Consider the following 20,326-nt stretch of genomic DNA (forward strand, 5'->3'; position numbering starts at 1 on the left):
CACCTGGGGCTATCCTCTGACCCTCATGTTCACTCGCTCACAAGTGTGCCCACACACACTGCAAATGTGGATACATGGATGCATGCCACACATAAACAGATAAATATAAAATACAGCTGTCTGGAGACCAATGTTTCACCTAAAGATAACTTATAGAGCTTTTAAATTTATTTATATATATATATATATATATATATATATATATATATATATATATATAATTTATTTATTTTCAAGCAGAGAGACACAAAGAGGAGAGAGAGAAGGGGGTGCACCAGGTTCTCTAGCCACTGCAGAGTACTCCAGATGGCTGTGCCACTTGGTACACCTGACTTTATGTATGAACCTGGGTCGTTAGGCAGCTTTCTGCCTGCATCTCCTTAGCACCGAAATTACAGGTACATACATCCACACATGGCACTTTTACATGGATTCTGGGGAACTAATCAAGTTTATGTGGCAACCAACTTAACTAACTAAGCTGTGTTCTCAGCTAGTATTTAGCCATTTTTTTCTATTTCATGGACACTACAGTTGGCTCCAACTATTTCACTTTTAGATTCAATTCATAAACACACCTCTGGGAGTATTTCCATAGGATAGATTCCCTAAAGTAGAGTTGTGGGGTCAGAGGACATGTACATTTAAAATATCACCAGATACAGTGAAAACTATTATCCAAACAAGTTATCCTACTATATTCCCAGTGTGACTATAAATGTAACCATTTCCCCTACAATTGTCCACATTGGGAAATTTTCAGTTTTATTTATTCATTTTTTTCCTATTCAGATAGCATAATACTCACTGTGCGAGACAGGTAGATGAATGCACGAGTTAGGAAAAACAAGGCAACGCGGAACCAGGGAGCGTGGATTCATTGGCCTCTTGCCTTGCACCCCATCTGTGTCGGCACGAGCTCATCAGCCCCTCCGTGCCCGCAGATTGATGGAATGCACTGTGGAGCATTCGGCCATTGCCAAGTCAGTGGAGAACTTCGTGAGCCTGGTCAAAGGGCTGCTGGAGAAGCTGCTGGATTACCGAGGCGTGATGACTGATGAGAGCAAAGACAACCGCATGAGCTGCACGGTGAACCTGCTGGTACGTGAGTGGGGGTCCCCACCATCTGGGCTGGGCCTATGTCTAAGCCTGGGAGGGAAATGGTGCTGATGTGGCAACCAGAGGAACGTAAATGTGGCTGAATCTCTGCTCTGCATTTGTGCTCTGTGTCTACAGGCCTTTCTGTGCCTCAACTGCCTTACATAGGATGTAGGAAATAAGAAGATCCCTTTAAGCGCTCAACACATCCAACAGAAGGGAAAATAAAGAACTATAGCAGGCTAAGTGGATGAGTGTCTGAGATGCATCACTGGCCCCTGCATCCTCATCCTACCTGCCATAGCTAGTAGAGGTGCTGAAGTCGCATTGGCTTGTCTGTCAGCTGGAGAAAGGAGAGCCCACAGGCTCATTGGATTGTGTAGTCCGGGGTCATGGTGAAATTCTCAGTAGGTGCTCGTCTATTTCCCTGTGCAGAAGGGATTAACACTACTAATGAAAACGTACAGAAGATTACTAAAGATTACTAGGGATCTGATCAGTAAGAGCAGTTCACTGCAAACCCATATGACATGAGCTTCCAAAGGGCCTCCGGCAGGGTCTTACAATTTAGTCAACAGTAGTCACCGTGTGTTCTACTCACTGTGTCTGGAACCTTAAAATAGCTTGGTGTGAGCAAAGTCCAGGCAACATCCAACACGTGCGCATACACACACACACACACACACACACACACACACACACACACACACACCCTCCATTAGCATTCCGACTGCTCTGGAAACACAAATCCTGTCCTCCAGCTCTGTCATGTGGCTTCCCCTGCCCACTGCTTTTTTTTTTTTTTTTTAACAGCTTAGATATTGCCATTGATTTTGCAGAATGCTAAGGGGACTTTAAAAATCCTGACTACAGCATAAAGAACTTCAGTGCTAATAACGCCACCAAGGCCCAATTTTCATAAAGAGCATGTGGAGGGGTTTTCCAGGAACTAAGCAGTTTTGCCCCTAGGAGAGTCAGATGCTAGTGGAAGAAAGTCATCAGCCAGACCAGGATCAGTGAGAAAACGCAGGAGAGACCTGCCAGTTATGTGTGGCTCAAGCCTGTCCTCAGAGAGGGGGTGGGTAGGGGCTGCTCTCAGGAGAGCGGCGTTCCTGTGTGTCACGGAGCACATCACCTGCTCTTCTCTGAGTTTCAGGAACACATGGGGGCCTTGTGTTACACCTGGGCTTGACCCATTGTGACTCTTGGACCCAACTGGTACACCCTGGTTCAGAATCTGCAAGGACTCGTTATAAAATGTCACAGGATTAGAATCTCAAGTGGTTGAGCCCAGGGAAGTTACCAGTCTAAAAAGGTCCCTAAGACTCGTGCTTGGTGGCCTGTAATCCCAGCACTCAGGAGTCCAAGACAGAAGGATCATGAGTTTTCCACCAGCCTGGGCTACGTAGTAAGGCTACATAGTGAAATAAAACAAAATTAACACAAACTAAAATAATGCCCCCCCCCCCCCAAGCTGGGACAAGAGGAAACAGTCTCCTAGACACAGTCAAGCTTAAGGCCTTCTTTGGCCGTGGAGTTGCACTGTAGCCCCAGAGGGCTCTCTGCTGTCAGAAGTCACCGTCAATTTCGGCCACGGGGCCTCACCACTCTCCTTCCTGCTCAGACCCCTGTGAGCACATGAAGCTTCTGAGGCTAGCCCAGATCTTGATCTTGCTGGCCCACCTCTTGTCCCTGCAAATAGCTCACCTGCATCTTCTAATAAACTGATGGTCGAGACACTTCCTCTGTACCTTTCTAGTCAGGGAAGTGACTCGGAAGTCTCCCAAACAGGCTGTTAGAGGCATTCAGCGAGATAAATTTCTGGCTTCTCTCTCAGGGTTTCCTGGGAGTAAACAGCAATCTTTTTCTCTTCCCCATGTCCACAAAGCAAAGCACTCAATATTGGTTTTCCTCTTCTGCCTAGAATTTCTACAAAGATAACAACCGAGAAGAGATGTATATAAGGTAAGATTTTGTTGTTGGTGATGTTTCTTTGTTGTTACGCCCCTGCTCGGTTCCCTTCAGTAACTCCCTGTTCCCTCAGCATAGAATTTGAACTTATGACACTGAGTGCTTGGTGTTCTGATTCTTTTCAAGCCACCCCATCACCTCCACACCCCAGATTCAATGCCTTCTCGTCTCCTCCAGTCACTCCCGTGAAGTGACTTGGCCTTCTCTGATGGCCCCACTGTCCTGCTGTGTACACTTTCCTTAAGGGAAAAATATGGGGCTGGGTGGTAGTTGAGTGGTTAATTATGCTGGCTTGCAAAGCCTGATGGCCCAGGTTCAGATCCCCAGTATCCACTCAAAGCCAGATGCACAAAGTGATGCATATGTGGAGTTCATTTACAGCAACAAGAGGCCCTGGCGCAACCATTTTCTCTTAAAAAAAACAAGAGTGAGACCTGTGCACTGTCCTGAAGCTCACTGTATTTGTCACTGGCATGTGAGAGCCACCTTATCCCAGTCACGTGGTAGGGCCGTTGGCTAGTCTGGTTTGTATGGGAAAAATGCCTGCTTCCTGCTAGGCATCTCAAAGATACTTGAGTGTGTCATGAGAGGCTTGGTTGAGGATAGCAGCCTGAAGCAAAAATCTCCTTTGCTAATTCTTCTCAAAATCCTAGATTTTTCCATTTTACAAAGTTCATTATTATTATATTTTACTTACTACAAAAATAGTAGACTTTACCAAGACAAAAACTTATTAACTACAGATAAGCAAAAGAAAGTAACAAATTCCTACAATCCATAAATATTTGTAAATATATATATATATATATATATATATATATATATATATATATATATATATATATAATTCTGTACATGTATTCCTTTGCAAAATTGGGATTTTAGGGCTGCAGAGAAGGTTTAGTGGTTAAAGCACTGGCCTGCAAAGCATAAGGACCCAAGTTCAACTCTCCAAGTCCCATGTAAGCCATGCAAGGTCGCACATGCGTACAAGGTAGAATACGCATCTGGAGTTCAACTACAGCTGGAGGCCCTGGCATGCTAATTCTCTCTCTCTCTTTCTCTCTTTCTCTCTCCCTTGCTGTCTTGCACATAAAAGGCCAGTATGTTGGGTTTGCCTCAAAATATGGGATTTGGGCCTGGAGGAATGGTTTATCAGTTAAGGTACTTGCCTGTGAAGACTAAGGGCCCAGGTTCGGTTCTCCAGGTCCCATTTAAGCCAGGTGCACATGGTGGCTCATGCATCCCCTAGTTCATTTGCAGGGGTTAGAGGCCCTGGTGTGCCCATTCTCTCTCTCTCTTTCTGTCTCAAATAAATAAATAAAAGGATTTTACTACTAATAACTTCTTCCTTTTTCACTTGACAAGTTATGCTTGAACATCATTTACAATGAAAGTCCAGTTTCCTTTCCAGTATACACCATCATTTATTTGACCAATCTTATACTGTCAAACAGTTAGGTTGTTTCCAACATTTTTCTGTGATAAACAGCACAACAATAGAGTTTTTAGATATAGAACTTTATGTTCATGCCCATGAGACCAGAGCCACTGTAGCAGAATCAACTTGAAGATAAAACAGAGCAGGGTATCTACAAGGTTTCTGACATTCTTGGTCAGAGCATAGAACATGTACGTCTATACTCTCTCTGCCAACACTGCAGAGCTCTTTAGGTTCTTTTTTTGCTTATTTTTATTTATTTATTTGAGAGTGACATACAGACAGAAAAAGAGGCAGAGAGAGAGGAGAATGGGCACGCCAGGGCCTCCAGCCACTGCAAATGAACTCCAGATGCTTGCGCCCCCTTGTACATCTGGCTAACATGAGTCCTGGAGAATCGAGCCTTGAACTAGGGTCCTTAGACTTCACAGGCAAGCACTTAACCACTAAGCCATCTCTCCAGCCCAGCTTTTTGGGTTCTTAAATTGATCTAGAAGTAGAAATAGTCTGGTGGGGAAATCATTCCTTAGGCCATCCTGAACTTGGACTTACTGTGAAAACAGTGCTCTGGGCTAAACTGGCCAGCATCTTAGGCTCGATTTCTGTCATTGGTTATAGTTTCCCTCCCTGTAGAAAATCTCCATTCTGCCTTCTTCTCTGAGGATGCAATGAGAGATTATAGGCAATGTGCCTGGCACATGCTTTCACCTTTCCAACCTCTTTCCTATCTTGCCATTTTAGAAGCATAGATGGGGACTCCCAGATCCCCATCCTTCAGAGTTTGGAGCCTTTTTAGTCTAGGCAAACCATATTTGCCTACACAAATTTTTGTTGCAAACAAGAATAGGCTGACTGCTGTTCCACTTGGCAGGCATAACAAGAACCTATGAAGAGACGGAGAGAAAGAGAGACAGAAGATAACATTACAATTTCCCCTAACAGGTACCTGTACAAACTCCGCGATCTTCACCTGGATTGTGACAACTACACAGAGGCCGCCTACACTCTCCTTCTTCATACCTGGCTTCTCAAGGTACTAGCACTTTGGGCACAAGAATGCATGCTGAAATCCCCCAAGGCTCCTCACAACAAGTTCAAAAGTGTTTTTTTCTTTTTTTTTTTTAAGTAAAAGAAAGAAAAGGGGAAAACAACAGCCAAATCAATTTTGCTTTTCTAGGTGACTCCTAACTCTTGACCTGGCAGAATAATTTTCTGCCATACTTTACCTGCTCACAGAGGTTTGTAGTAACCTTGACCTTCAGTGGCAGTAGCTCCTGAGCCATGTGTTAAAACATTATATAGCATTATATAGCATTATATAGCTGGTATCCAACATGTTATCCATGATAAATCATTAGCATTCCCACCAAGCTGCTTTCCTGAGCTTGGGAACTTTACAATGGCCAACAATGTCAGAATGGTCTCCTTTGGCTTTTGAAGAACTGGGACCATGTCTCATTAGGGTTTAGAAAAATTCCTATCGACTACTCACAGTGAGCCACTACAAAGTGAAATAAACCTGATCTAGCCATCATCAGAAGCAAATGTGAATTGCAAACCAACATCAGTCTGTCTGCACACAGAGAGAAGGAGTCAGCTAAAGCTGGCAGAGGGTTCCTAATGGACTTCCCCTCACTCTTCCTCAGTGTGGTCACTTGGTTATCTGTCCTGGGTCATTGCTGCTGTGGGAAGGAAACCTTCAGGCATTCTGGGTACTCATGCTGGAGTGAGGAGCCTTCCCAGTGGTAGTTTGAGTTTCCAAAAATGAGTGTGGGAAAGAAAGGAGGAGAGAAAGAAAGGACAGAGTGGGAGAAGAAAACTGTCCTTGGCTGTCTTTTAGCCCCAGGTGATGCTGTGCTCTCTCTGCAGTGGTCAGATGAGCAGTGTACATCACAGGTCATGCAGACAGGCCAGCAGCACCACCAGACTCACCGGCAGCTGAAGGAGACCCTCTACGAGACCATCATAGGCTACTTTGACAAAGGAAAGGTAATCTGAGCCTGCCCTCCTCTCTTGTGGGGAACTTGACCATGGGGCAAGACAGGTATCTTCTTGATTTTACAATGACTCCATCCTTAGCACTGGCCAGCAGTCCCCTCAAGTCCTAAATCTGATCACTTCCTTTTATCTTCTATCCACCTCACTTCTGCCCCCATTCAGGTCATGAACATTGCTTATTTGGATGCTGCAATGGACCCTAAGCAGTCTCCTTGTTGCTTCCCCTGTTCATTGCTTTGATAGATCATCTTACATGTGGGGGCAGAAAGGAGCATAAAGCATATATCAGAGCATTCTGTCTTCCAGTTGACAACATCTCAATGTTGTCCCAATTCTCCCTGTGATACATGACAGCTGATGTGACTACTATCGTTTCATCCTTACTGAGCTCTTTTCAACCCAGGGCCTTTATAGTTGCTTTTTCCATATTAGAGAACTACCACCTCCCCCTCAATAGCTTCCCTCTAAAAGGCAGACTCCTTTCACTGCACAGGGTTTTACTCAGATGTTGTATTACCAAGAGGACATCCCTAACCTCTGGCACCCTCCAGCCCCTCTCCCCTGAGTTCCCCTTCTTGTTTCTTCAAAGCACTTTGCTATTTGTGGTGAGGCTTGTAGTCCAGCCCCACACTTGGTGTTCTTTCTACTTACTCCATGTTGATGTGAAGATGTGATACATGTTTCCTGCTCAGGCCTGTTGTGCCTTCCCTGCCATGATGGTGCCCTCTGGAGCTGTAAAATAAAATCACTCTTTCATTCCCCCCTCCCACATTGCTTCTGGTCAGAGATTTTATCCTCATAATGAGAAAGTAAATGATGCGTTACTAGACATCTCTTCATTCATTTTGATTTGACTTATTTACTGTCTGGCTTCCCACTTTGGCATGCCACGAGAGCAGAACTTTGGTCTCGTCCACCATCACATGCCTAGTAACTAACCAGGACAGCACCAGACACAGGGTCCCATGCGTATGCACTATATAGATGAGTGCATCGAACGGATGACATCGTGGTGCCTCAGTGATGTTTATTTTTTTTTATTTTTAAAAATATTTTTATTTATTTATTTGAGAGAGAATGGAGGGAGAGACTGAGAGACATGCCAGGGCCTCCAGCCACTGCAAATGAATTTAAGACACAAGCACCATCTTGTGCCTCTGGCTTACATGGGTCCTAGGGAATTGAACCCGGGTCTTTTGGCTTTGCAGGCAAGTGCCTTAACCATTAAACCATCTCTCCACCCCCTCAGTGATATTTAAACAGCAAGGATTCTGGTGAGATTCCTCAGGATATGGGATAGACCAGCTGCTCCCCAGCCCAAACTTCCAGTAGACCTTCACCTAAGCAGCCTGGCGTGATGTCTGTCAGTTCTCATCATCCTATAGACAATGTGACATAGCAACTACATGCTCACCTGCTTGAGCTATGAAGCCAGATGCCCAGATTTCATCCCTCCCTTCCCCACTGTGTACAGGGTTCTTGGCCTCTCTCCCATTCCAATTTTCCATCCACCATAGTGAGATACTTACAATGCCTACTTTTTAGTTGTAGGGTGAAAATTAGGTGAGAAAACGTGTGTAGAGTACCGGTATAGAAATTGATGTATAGTCAATAGTTTGTTAAATTTTGATTATCATCTGTGCTACCTGACTATGCCACCTCCTCTGTGAAGTCTTCCTTAATTCCTCTGGCTAGCCTGCACCCCTGCCTTCCCATTGGCTGGCAAGGCCTCTCACAGTCCAGCAGAGCATCACTTAGCACTGGATTTGGGTCTGTCCTGTCCCTGTACTTCATTGTCCCTATCTTGTTGTGCTCTTCCTACCTTTCTCCAGAAAGATAAGATGAGGTAATGTCTGCAAGGGAATTATAAATTCCCAAGGGTCAGCAGTTCGAGAAGAGTGTTTCATAATTTACAACGATAAGCTTCTTGAGGGCAGAGAGTCTGCCATTTGTTGGACCTCTCACACCACTGGACATCAGAGCAGAGCTCACTTCTTGTTTATCACTGGTGACATCAGTCCCACTGTGAGGAACCCAAGAGGGACTGGGCTTTGTCCTCAGCTGGGGAATTCAGCTCTGACACTCTGTGCTGAGCAGAGAGGATTAAGGCATGAGCCTATGCTCCAAGAGCTATGTTGCTGGCAAAACCAGATAATCAGTACTGTTTCTTGCATGCTGCCTTTGGCCTTGTGTAACAGTAGGCTTGAAGGCAGACAACAAGATGGAATCAAAGTTCTTTGACAGCAGTGGAAGCAGAGAAGAGGCAGGAGATGGTACAGCTTATTCTGAATGCTACTGTGATGGGAGCTTCTAGAATGAAAGCTGATCTCCTTAGTACCCCTCAGTTTTCCTTCACTACACTTCATTGCTGTGGACACACACAGTGGCTTTCACTGCACAAATCCATCTTGTTGTCCCTCGATGGAGTCTAGTCCCCTTCTCAAAACCCATTTCACTTACTAATATGCACACTTTACCCCCAATGTTCATGAGAGCAGAAATAGTGTCCGTACGTCTTTGTACCTGCTCCATAACTGCACACGGGCCCATGCTCAGAACCCAGTAGCTTCTCCTAAACGGAGAATGAAGGGCAGTGACATCAGTGACTGCCAGAGGTCACAGAGGCATGGAGGAAATGCCATGCTGTCTTCCTGCCCTGCCACCTTCTATAGCCACTGAACAGTCCCCTAGCACATGAGAAAGCCTCGCTGCTTGAGCTTTATCTCATGGCGGGAAGTTGGCAAAGACCTCCATTTGCACCAAACAGCCCCCTGGCCCAGCCAGGGTCACTACCACAACCTTCTTATCCTGGGTGAAGCCCGCAGACTTGGCTCCTCCTAGCACATAAAGCATTTTTATGATGCTCACTAAGCTGCCTTGGGTTTACTGCCTCAGCTCCTCTGCTCTACACTTGGTTTTATTTATTTTTATGCTTGGATGCAGAGAGAGCACTTTTCTTACGAAGCTCACAATGCATTTTGGCAACCTCCAGTCTCTCCCCTCTCCCCTGTCTCACCTAGCTTCCCCATCTAGGTCCATTTTAAACCCATTGTGGAGTGGAATGAGCATCCTTTGGGACTGCCAGCCCTCTCTGCATCTCCCCCTGCCTGGCTGTAGAGGTTCCTGCCACCCTTTCAGTCTAAGATGGGGTGGGATCCTGGCTTAAAACAGAGCACCTCCATGTCCAGGCTTTATTTTCCAGTTTCTTCAAAGGTAAAGGTCAGGGCTAGAGAGATGGCTTAGTGGTTAAAGCACTTGCCTGCGAAGCCTAAGGACCCATGTTTGACTCTCCAGATCCCATATAAGCCAGATGCACAAAGGTGAGGCAAGCACAAGGTAACACATGCCCTTAAGGTGGCGCAAGCATCTGGAGATCAATTGCAGTGGCTGAGGTCATGACATGGCAATTCTCTGTCTGTCTGTCTCTCTCTCTCTAAAATTAAAAAAAAAAAAAAAAAAAAAAAAAGATAAAAGCCAACTTTAAAAGTTTTAACCATGCCAGGCATGGTGGTGCAGGCCTTTAATCCCAGCACTAGGGAAGCAGAGATAGTAGGATTTCTGTGAGTTTGAGACTACATCGTGAATTCCAAGTCAGCCTGGGCTACAGTGAGACCCTACCTCGAAAAACCAAAGAAGGGAAAAGAAAGTTTTAGCCAGGTTTAAATAACCTAGGCCCTTCCCTGCTTCCACTCCCATGCTGCCTCTGCTCATTCCCACCTCATCACCCATGAAGACAGTGGCCTGGCCAACAGAAGAAAAGAGCCTGGGACTGAGTGTCGGGCCCAGCTTCATCCCCAGAAACTCTCCGCCCAGTTGTTTATTTCTCTGAGCCATTTTGCTTCGGCAACTGTGGTCAACAGTTCCCTCCCCAACCTGCATGGTGGGGAGGTGGAGGGGCTCAGCCTGTGCTTGTTAATCACTAACTAATTCCCTTATAAGGTAGGATTAATGGAGTCACATTCCCTGGGGTTTCCATTCTGGCCCTAAACCTGGTGGATCAGGTGAGCTGGGGCAGGTGACTTTGTTTCTAACCTGGAACCTGAGGATGCTGTCAGTTCCCTCCTTAGGAGCGCCTAGGAAGAATCAAAGGACATGTAAATGAAGTATTTAGTATGCTTCATTATTCATCAAGAAGGCAGGATGAGATGCCATACTCCAGGGAAGTGGCCCCTTCCCCCATTGTGAGGGATGGGACTGACTCAAAAGAGGGCTGTAGTTCAACCCCAGGGAGTGTGTCCAGGCTCTGAAAAGCTGCGGTCCCTCTAACCTTTGTCTCTGTAATCTTCCTGTAGATGTGGGAAGAGGCCATCAGTCTGTGCAAGGAGCTGGCCGAACAGTATGAGATGGAGATCTTTGACTACGAGCTGCTCAGCCAGAACCTGGTAAGCCTCCCCACCACACCCCACCAACCCCAGGAAGATGCCTGCTCTGGAACCAACGTGCAGAGCAAGCGGGCACAGTTCAGAGCTGGGCAGAGAGAGGAAAGGTCAGATGAGATTTTAACAGCACAAGAATGGGAGTCCCGACCAGTGAGGCTGCTCTGAGCAGTGCCTTTCCAGGTGTTGGATGGACCATCCGTTGGGCAACAGTGCAGTGCCAGACCGGCACTGGCTGCGGCTGTTGCACACCCCACAGTCTCTCTCCTACATTTTCAGTAAAAGCTTCACAAATCACTGAACCAATCAGATTGAAGCACAAGCTTGTGCTTTTTGATGAACAGATAAATCACATGAAAATGCTCCCCATCTGGTTTCTCCCATCAGCATCTTGGTACTCAGAAGTTTGGGTGTGTGGGGGGGGGTAAAGAATGGGGAAGCCAGCCTAGCTCAGTTGTGCTGCAGAAGCCAGGACTTGCTTGGAGAACTAGCTTCCAAAGGAAATGCCAAATTTTTTTTTATTGTCCTGTTCCCCGACGCCCCACCTCTGACATAATTCCTGGCTGACTGAGTACCAAGACCCCAGGACCCTTCTCAGCACATAGAGAAAGGCCTGTCCAGACATTTCTCTTAACATTAAATAAATGTTAAGAGAGGGTGATTAGATTTGCTCGGGAGGTTGGAGGTATGGTGATTGTGTTAAAATCAGCTGAGCTCCTTTTGTATACAAATACACATGCTTGACCAATGATCAGTAGCTGTCCCGCCTGCACAAATGTTTGCCCACAGGTATGTATGCCTTCCTGATGTGTGTATAGACATATACATACGTGACCTGTACAGGGATGTTTGTTTTCACCCCTGGCATGAAGCATATGCCACTCAGTTTCTTGTCTAGATCTACATATATGTGCACTATCACATGAAGTCAAATAGGCTATTCATGGTGACATATCCTTTGTGTACCCATGGATGTATCATGGGAAATTTTCTGTAGTAATCACAAGATACCATGAGACATGAAATAAGAGGGGATATTAAAATCTGGGATTCAGAGAGCACATATCTCTTAGAGCAGATGAAATGTGTTATGTGTGCATACTCAGGTAGATGTGTCTGTTTGGGGATATGTGGGTGTCTATGTACCCTCACAAGTGCCCGCCACATGTGCACAGAGGAGGAGGCACAGTGGCTCCCCTGGCTATAGCTCACTGGGCTGAGCTCCATCCTGATTGGCTGGGCTGAGATGCCAGTTCCTGACTGCAAACTGGGGTTCTCTGCAGTATGTTGTGAGGTCAGCGAGCTAGTGCAGGTGGAGTGACTGGCACAGCCCTGGTGTGCTGTAAACATGGCCATTACCCCTGTTATCACAGGCAGCCACAGATACACAGTCGCATGCATTTGGCACATCAGTTCTGGTATAAGGACAGTGTCTGTGGGCTCTTTAAGTTGAATAGGCCTTGGGTACACATTTGCATTGTTACCAGCGCTATTTTCTTCTTTCAGATGCAACAAGCAAAATTCTATGAAAACATCATGAAAATCCTCAGGCCCAAACCAGACTACTTTGCTGTTGGATACTATGGCCAGGGGTTCCCCTCCTTTCTGCGGGTACGTTTGTGGGTATCTCGGGCTAGAGTTCCAGGGTCTTGGGCACCTCAGGTGTCCCCTTGGGCTTTTGGTCTACTTGTGCTTGGAAAATCATGGCTTAGCAGCTGAGCTCTCTTCTGTCCAAGGATAGCCACTGACTCCAGCACCCTCCTCAGTCAGTTCCCCTACCCAAACCACCAGCATTGGGTCTCTTACATAGCAATTTGGCACTGGCTCAAGAGTTATTAAGTACCTTGTCACAAGAATGAGAAATTCAAAGAGCCTGAGAGGGTGTCCACTACCTAGGAATTACCATAGTGCAATGTTTCTCAGAACTTTTGGTCACAGGACCCATTTATTACACACACACACACACACACACACACACACACACACACACACACACGAGCTGACTATGCACATATATGTCCCTTTCGGTATCCCATGAGCTCACCTGTGGTGATGTTGGTAGGGGTGCTTACCTGTGGAGGCCAGAGCAGAACAACTGGTGTCTCATTCCATCAGTCATTGGTCAATTCTCATTTTTGAGCCAAGTGTCATAAGTGACTATGGGAAGAGCTTGCTGGTTTTCATGAGCCTGGGCTATTCCCTGGTCTCATCCTCTCTGTGGAACTGGGGCTACAAGTCCCTGCAGTCCCTCATGCTTGCACAGAAAGTGCATTTAACTGCTGGGGCTGTCCCTTCAGCCCTGTTTGAAATTGAAGACCTCAAATGCTTCTGTATTGTAGACTATCTCTACATATATATATATACCATATGAAAAGTGAAAACTAAGAAAGATTGAAAATATCTGGCAGTTTCTTTAAAATAATAAACCCATCACATTAAAAAAAAAATCTGTAAAGAACATCTCTAATCACCACACTCAGAAGTTAGAAGCAGAAGGATTGTTTCAAGAGAGGTCAAACTGGTCTATATAGCAAGTTCTAGGCCAACCGAGGCTACATGCAAGATCCTGTCCCCAAAAAATAAAGGAATAAATAAATAAACAGATGAACAAAATAAATTAAAAATCCATGAGAAGAAAAAACTGGCTTAGATTTCAGCAGATTTCTTTAATGTGTGACCTGAAGACAAACAGCTAGTTTCCCCTGTCTGTGTTTTCGATCTGTTATGATCTCATAGCATGGGCCACTAGGGAGCCACACCATACACAAGGAAGCAAATGTGAGTGAAAAAGATGAATGAGAGCTTTAGTTTTGTGATGAAAGTAGTTTCGATCCTGTGGGCCCATGAAAGGACCTTGGGATCCCTCAGGGACCAGCATCATTTAATATTTTATTTATTTATTTATTTGCTTTTGCAAGGAGAGATAGAGAGGGAGAGAAAGACAGAGAATGAGAATATGGGAGTGCCAGGGCTTCCTGCCACTGAAGATGAACAAACTCCAGACACATGCTCCAGTTTGGTATCTGGCTTTACTTGGGTACCAGGGTATTGAACCGGGGCCAGCAGGCTTTGCAAGCAAGCACCTTTAACTGCGGAGCCATCACATTTGAGCATCATATTTGAGTTGATATGTCGGTGGTTTCTTCACAAGCATGGAACTACTTCTAGTGTGCGCTCCAATTCTGAGGTCAGAAATAGCAAGCCTGACCCTTGACCTCACCTATTAACAGCCTAGTGGAGATGAGTTACTTACTGTCACTAGTCACTGAAAGCCGCAGGGACTTACAGACTACCGTGAGCAACAGGGGAGGGGGGTGGGGGGATGGGAGAGGTGGGAGAGTATCCTGAGGAAGTAGAGGAGGCTGCCCAGTGCCGTTTGCACATCACACCCTCCCGAGTGCTGATTATGAGCACATATTCCTTGGCCCATTTCCCATAGACTTCAGCAGGTCTGGAATGCGGCCTGGGCATCTGAATTTTTAAAGGTGGTCCCCAGGCTCTTCTGACACCTAGCCAGCTTGTAAGTCCCTTACAGGTTAGTGCCAGGCTCATTTTTGGACAGAATAACTTAGGGGTCATTTTAGGCCATACAGATGGCACTAATGTGGTACAGGGCATTGCACATTCATTGTGAGGGTGGTACTGCGCCATGTGCTCATTAGCACCATCCCTGGCTTCTGCCCTTGCCCCCAGTAGCATCCTCACTCTCAACGAAAGATGACTCCAGACAGGCCAGTGCCTCTAGGGTACCAAAATCACCACTGGTTAATAAGTTCTGGGTTAAAAGAGGCTAACATGGTCAGGGAAAGGTAGAGTGTGTTGCTTCCTGCCCAGGGTCCACAGACCCAGCCCTCATGGCCCAATGAAGACAGGAGAGATATTGTGTGTATAAATAAGAGAGTGGAGTTAGTGCTCTTTATACTGAAGCTGTACGTGGAATGGTTTAAAGGAGATCTCTAGCGTCGGTGATGTCCTCTTCCTAGAGAACCCATCAGCACCAGGCCCTCTAAAGAGGTGGCTGTCACTCTGGGTGAGTGATTGAGCTCCTCTTTCACCTGACGGGGACGTGGAAGGGAAAGGGATCCACCCAAAGCACCCCTGACAGCTCCATGCTCATTTCGTGAGTGAGTCTCCCAGTTTTGCTTGGACCGCACCCTAACCCCCCACCCCCAGGATCTCTGACATGTGTCATTTCTCTGCAGAACAAAGTGTTCATCTACCGAGGGAAGGAGTACGAGCGGAGGGAAGATTTCCAGATGCAGCTGATGAGCCAGTTCCCCAACGCAGAGAAGATGAACACGACGTCTGCCCCCGGAGATGATGTGAAGAATGCCCCAGGCCAGTGTATCCTTGCTGAATGCCCCAGCCAGGCGGACAGGCATGGGCAGACCTGCAGGGACCCATCTCAGAGCTCAGAGCTGCAGCCAAAATCACTGGCATGATGGTTTGGTGTTCACTGTGGGATCCAAGTCGACCAGTCCTCTATTCTCTGGGGTCCACTGGCATAGATTCAACCAACTGCAGCCTGAAAATATTTGGTGAAAAAAAAAAATGGATCATTAAGCCAGGCATGGTGGCACACACTTTTAATCCCAGCACTAAGGTGGCAGAGGTAGGAGAATTGCTGTGAGTTTGGGGCCACCCTGAGACTACATGGTCAGCCTTGGCTAAAGTGAGGTGCTACCTCAAAAAAAAAATCGTTATTCTGTATGCAGTAGAGTGTGACAACTATTTACATAGCACTTATATTGCTAGACATCTTAAGTCATCTAGAGGTGATTTAACATATATAGGAAGAAATGCAGATGTGAGACACATCTTATATAAGGAACTAGAACATTATCAAACTTTTGTGTCCATTGGAAATCCCAGAAACAATATTCGATACACACTAATGAATGTCTGTACATTTTAGATGCTGCACCCAGGGGTGCCCTCGGCACCTCTCTCATTCCTTTGTCAGATAAGACAAACTGATAAGACACCTCCTGGCTCTGTACACTGCATTGTGCAAGGTTGTGCTCCCAGAATGATCTTCCTTCGGGGATTCTTCAGGGTAGCTAGTAAAAAAATATGCATTTATAAAAGTATGACCCATGGCAAGAGGGAAGCAGGGATCTGCAGCTGAGACAGAGTGCCACAAGAAAGATGCCATCCAAGTGAACAGCTGATACTTAGTGACAGCTGCGGAGATGGCCCAAATTGAGGAGAACCTGCTTGAATGCTGAGGCCTTTCCCAAAGTCTGAAATGACCCCACATTGAGCCATTCTGCAAGGGTGCCTGTGGCCTGACCCCACCCCCACCCCCACCAGATCAGCACTGCCATGGTCAACTCCTTGTGTCCCTCTGACTGTCCACACAGTGTTCTTCTCTATTCCTTTACCCGCGGCTGGTTGTTCTCACCTCTGGCCATCGACCGTCTCTGATTCCTCTTCTTAGAACCCCAGCTCCTGACAAAACTGCTTTCTACTCACCTTTCACATTGTAACTTGATATCACCTTTGGGAAGAGCCTTCCCTTCGTGCCTTCTCTAAAGTGGCCTGTTCTAGCCTACCCATGTCCTTGTGATCTTAAACTTTGTTTTCTTCAGAGGATGGGCCTTAATCTGTCATTGTCTGATGTGCTCGTTCAATGGACATGAAGATGAGGAGAACACACGGGTCAGTCAAGCGCTTGAGAAAAGACACTGCTCTCTGCCTGTTTCCCACACGAATCCACCTCCTCACAGTGCCTGGCGCAGAGCCCTCTCTTAAGAAATGTTTGTCGGTTAACAGAAAGCAAAGAAAACAGGAGAGACAGAGAGTGAAGGCAGGAGGCAGTTTACCATTAGCAAACGGTGTGCACGTGACGGGAGGCAGCAGTGCAAAGACGGAGACAGCGTGGCGTGATGAGTCATGAGTGGTGTGCACGTGCACGGGGCCAGGTGTGAACACATGACAAGTGGGCTGGTGATGGTGGGAAGCACACGTATGTGAGGATGTGTGGCCCGTGGTGGAAGGTGGTAGAGCCGGAGAGCAAGTTAACTGTTCTAGGCTCCTGGCATCCCACACAGATTAAGTTACAGCCTTTGAAATGGGTTTGACAGGCTGCATGGTGACTCGGCTCAGTCGGCTGAATCCTAATCTAAATAAATGTTTCCCACCCACCCCCCGCGGGCAATAAATATTCATCTGTGACCTTTACTGTGTGCCTGCCTGCCCTACCTCAGCCCTTCACAGGAGGAAGTGAAGCACAACGGGGGGGGGGGGGGGGGGGGCTGGCTGCCAATGCATGTGAGTTTGTGCGACGTGGATCAGTGCTAAGACCTTGTATGGGGACACTGAGGTGTTGAGAAGCTGTGTGGTCTTTTGATTTGCAATGAAGGAGGGAGTATGTATTCCTGGGTCAGGGAATCATATTTAGGGCTTTGGAGACTGGTTCAGTGCCAGGAATGAGGTAGCAAGAAAAGTGAAAGGATGGGCTGGAGAGATGGCTTAGCGGTTAAGCGCTCGCCTGTGAAGCCTATGGACCCCGGTTCGAGGCTCGGTTCCCCAGGTCCCACGTTAGCCAGATGCACAGGGGGGCGCACGCGTCTGGAGTTCGTTTGCAGTGGCTGGAAGCCCTGGCGCGCCCATTCCCTCTCTCTCCCTCTATCTGTCTTTCTCTCTGTGTCTGTTGCTCTCAAATAAATAAATAAATAAAAAGAACAAAAAATATTTAAAAAAAAAGAAAAATGAAATGATGGGAGGGGTGGAGAGATGGTTTAGCAGTTAAGGCATTTGCCTGTGAAGCGTAAGGACCCAGGTTCAATTCCTCAGGACCCATGTAAGCCAGATACACAAGGTATAGCACACATGTCAGGAGTCCATTTGCAATGGCCATAGGCTCTGGCACGCTCATATTCTCCTTGTCTCAAATAAATAAATAAACTAAATCGTTTTTAAATGGGGACACGGGTCAACAGTTAAAGATGATGGCTTGCAAAGCCTGGTGGCCCAGGTTCAATTCCTCAGCACCCATGTAAAGCCAGATGCAAAGTAGCACATGCAACTGTGATTCTAACAGGCCTACAAGCCCTGTCTCCAAAGAAGGTAGGACAGTGTCCTCTGGGCTCCACAAGCAAGTGCGCGTGGACACACACACACACACACACACACACACACACACACACAATAAACTTTTAAAAGAAGGGAAAGGGTTGACGTTTGCTAGATATCCTCTTTATGAGGCTGAGAGCTTTATGACTAGTGTTTCCTTAAACCCCATAAAATGCTCTAAGATAAATTAATTTTCCTTGTTTTGTCAAAAGGAAAATGGGAGGCCAAAACAAAGCAGTTTGCCTGGGTTTATAAAGCTAGTCAGAGATGGAATTGAGGTTTGGATGCCAAGTTCTGTCTGATTCAAATCTGTGCTCTTTAATACTACATTTTTTTTTGAAAGATTCCTATTATCTGCTGGCCATGTGCTAGGCATCGTCTCTTCTTTTCCTCATTATAAAGCTCTGAATTTGGTGATCTTGCTTCTGCATTTTGCTAATAGGAAAATTGGGGCTCAGGAAACGAGTGTCTCGTACAACATCATCGGGAGGAAGCAATGGGACTAGGATTTAAACTCAGACATGCCTTTTGCCAAAAATCTTGAATCTTGAGGGGAGAGGTCTCTTTGCAGAGGTTTGTCACAGTTATTCCATGCACAGACTTGGCAAGGATCATGACAGCACAGCCAAATGACCCAAAGGGTACTGAGGTCACAGGCTTCCCAAGGACAGGTCTGGTTTCTCCTCTTTGATCAAGGTCGGTGGTTCAGGCCAATATACATGGCCTAGGCCCTTTCCAAAAACAGAAGTGGATAAAAGTTTTCTGTAAAGGACCACATAGAATTTTTTTGTCTTTGAGATCCATGCATTCTTTTTCACAACTATTTGATCATCACTAGTAGTATGGTGGTGTGAATGCAAAATGTCCCCCATGGCCTCCACTGTTTGTAATGAAGCCTTGTGCCTAGTCCCCGGCTGGTGAGACCTTTGGGAGGTGGAGGTGGAGCCGCCGGAAGGAGGTGTGTCCCTGGGGATGGAAGCTGAGGTTTACTGGCCCCACCCCACTGGGTGTTCATGGCTCAACTCACTCTTGCTGCTTCCTCCCAGCATTCATTGTGACAATGAATGCCAGCTTTCTGCTCGTGCCAGCCTCCCCCCACCACAACGAAACTGTGAGCCGAAACAAATCCTTTCTTCCCACAAGCTGCTTCTGCTCAGGCATCGTATCTAGTAACGGGAAGGGAACTCCTACGAATGAGAAATTGGTCAGCAATACCAAATAACTGTGTGGATAAAGCCATGTTCCAAGACAACCCTATTTATGGTGTGGATGAATATTTTGAACCATATATATTTATTTTTTCACATGTCACAGCCATTTGAAACTATACCACTGATGCTTAGCTTGTGGCCACATAGGGACAGACAGTGAGCTGGACCTGGCCCACTGTAGTCAGCCAGTCCCTGCCCTTGGTCAGTCATTTACTCCAGAGGGAACTCCTTCCCAGCACAGGCTTCTGGCCACAGGGCTAAGGAAGAAAATGGTTTCCCTGAAGTTTGAAGAATTGCTTCCAGTGAGGCCAAAGCATTTATTCCCTCCTGAGAATACAGCTCCGCTGAGATATCCAGACAGTTGGAATTCTGACTTTAATGCATGTAGGGTTACTTCTGCCATTATTTCCTGTGACCTCGGTGAAGATTTATATAGTCTTAAGGGATGAGCCAGAGGACTACTCTTTTGAGCAGCAAGTCTAAAGAATTCTGAGCATTGGGTTAGGAGACCTAAATACAAACCAGGATTCCTTTTTCTGAAAGCTATGTGGCCTTCCACAAGTTGTCTGACCTCTCAGAACTCAACACCGACAATTTTAGTTAACAATGACATCTAGGGTAATTGAAGAGTCTAAAGGCTGCTGATGGAGAGCCATCAGTTAATTAGATGGCATTATTGTTAATGGCAATGATAACAGTAGTTAAGCACTCCTAACAAAGTGTTAGCAGGGGCAGAGCCTTGGGATCATGCTACAAGGTGACAGAAAGTTCTTATACGGACCATGATGACCGCTAACGGGTTGTTAGGGCCTAGCTGGAAGCCGGTGACTTGATCGTTGAACAAAAGCACAGTCCCAGAAAGGCTGGCATGGAATCCCTCATGTGTGACCTGCTATGATTGGAACCACCCTGCAGCCAAAAGACATGTGCCAAGTCCTTAATTTTTGGTATACCAGACATCCAGTGTTTTACTGTCCAGCCTGTCTTGGATGAACATCCCAGGTTCAAGAACAAGCCAGTGCCTGACCAGATCATAAAGTAAGACCTGTATCCCTGTGGGAGAGGAATGGAGAACTCCAAGGGGCTCCAAGGGCAGGGCAGGGCCAAGAACACTCCTGTTCTTAAGCCAATCTATTCCCCCCTTTTCTCTTGGG

The 20,326-nt window shown here is 46.4% G+C and overlaps 1 protein-coding gene across 1 annotated transcript in view; it reads left to right on the forward strand.

The window, feature by feature from the left end:
* The window catches only part of Dock2 (dedicator of cytokinesis 2), a 469,609-nt gene that overhangs the window by 425,976 nt on the left and 23,307 nt on the right, over positions 1–20,326 (forward strand). The window contains exons 35-42 of the mRNA XM_045152647.1: positions 945–1,101; positions 3,023–3,063; positions 5,453–5,543; positions 6,380–6,499; positions 10,801–10,890; positions 12,391–12,495; positions 15,087–15,228; positions 20,129–20,210. Of these exons, the coding sequence (XP_045008582.1) occupies positions 945–1,101; positions 3,023–3,063; positions 5,453–5,543; positions 6,380–6,499; positions 10,801–10,890; positions 12,391–12,495; positions 15,087–15,228; positions 20,129–20,210 (828 nt within the window). The remainder of the gene's footprint in view (positions 1–944; positions 1,102–3,022; positions 3,064–5,452; positions 5,544–6,379; positions 6,500–10,800; positions 10,891–12,390; positions 12,496–15,086; positions 15,229–20,128; positions 20,211–20,326) is intronic.

The sequence above is a fragment of the Jaculus jaculus genome, chromosome 6 (genome assembly GCF_020740685.1).
Source record: "Jaculus jaculus isolate mJacJac1 chromosome 6, mJacJac1.mat.Y.cur, whole genome shotgun sequence".
In the NCBI taxonomy this organism is placed as follows: Eukaryota; Metazoa; Chordata; class Mammalia; order Rodentia; family Dipodidae; genus Jaculus; species Jaculus jaculus.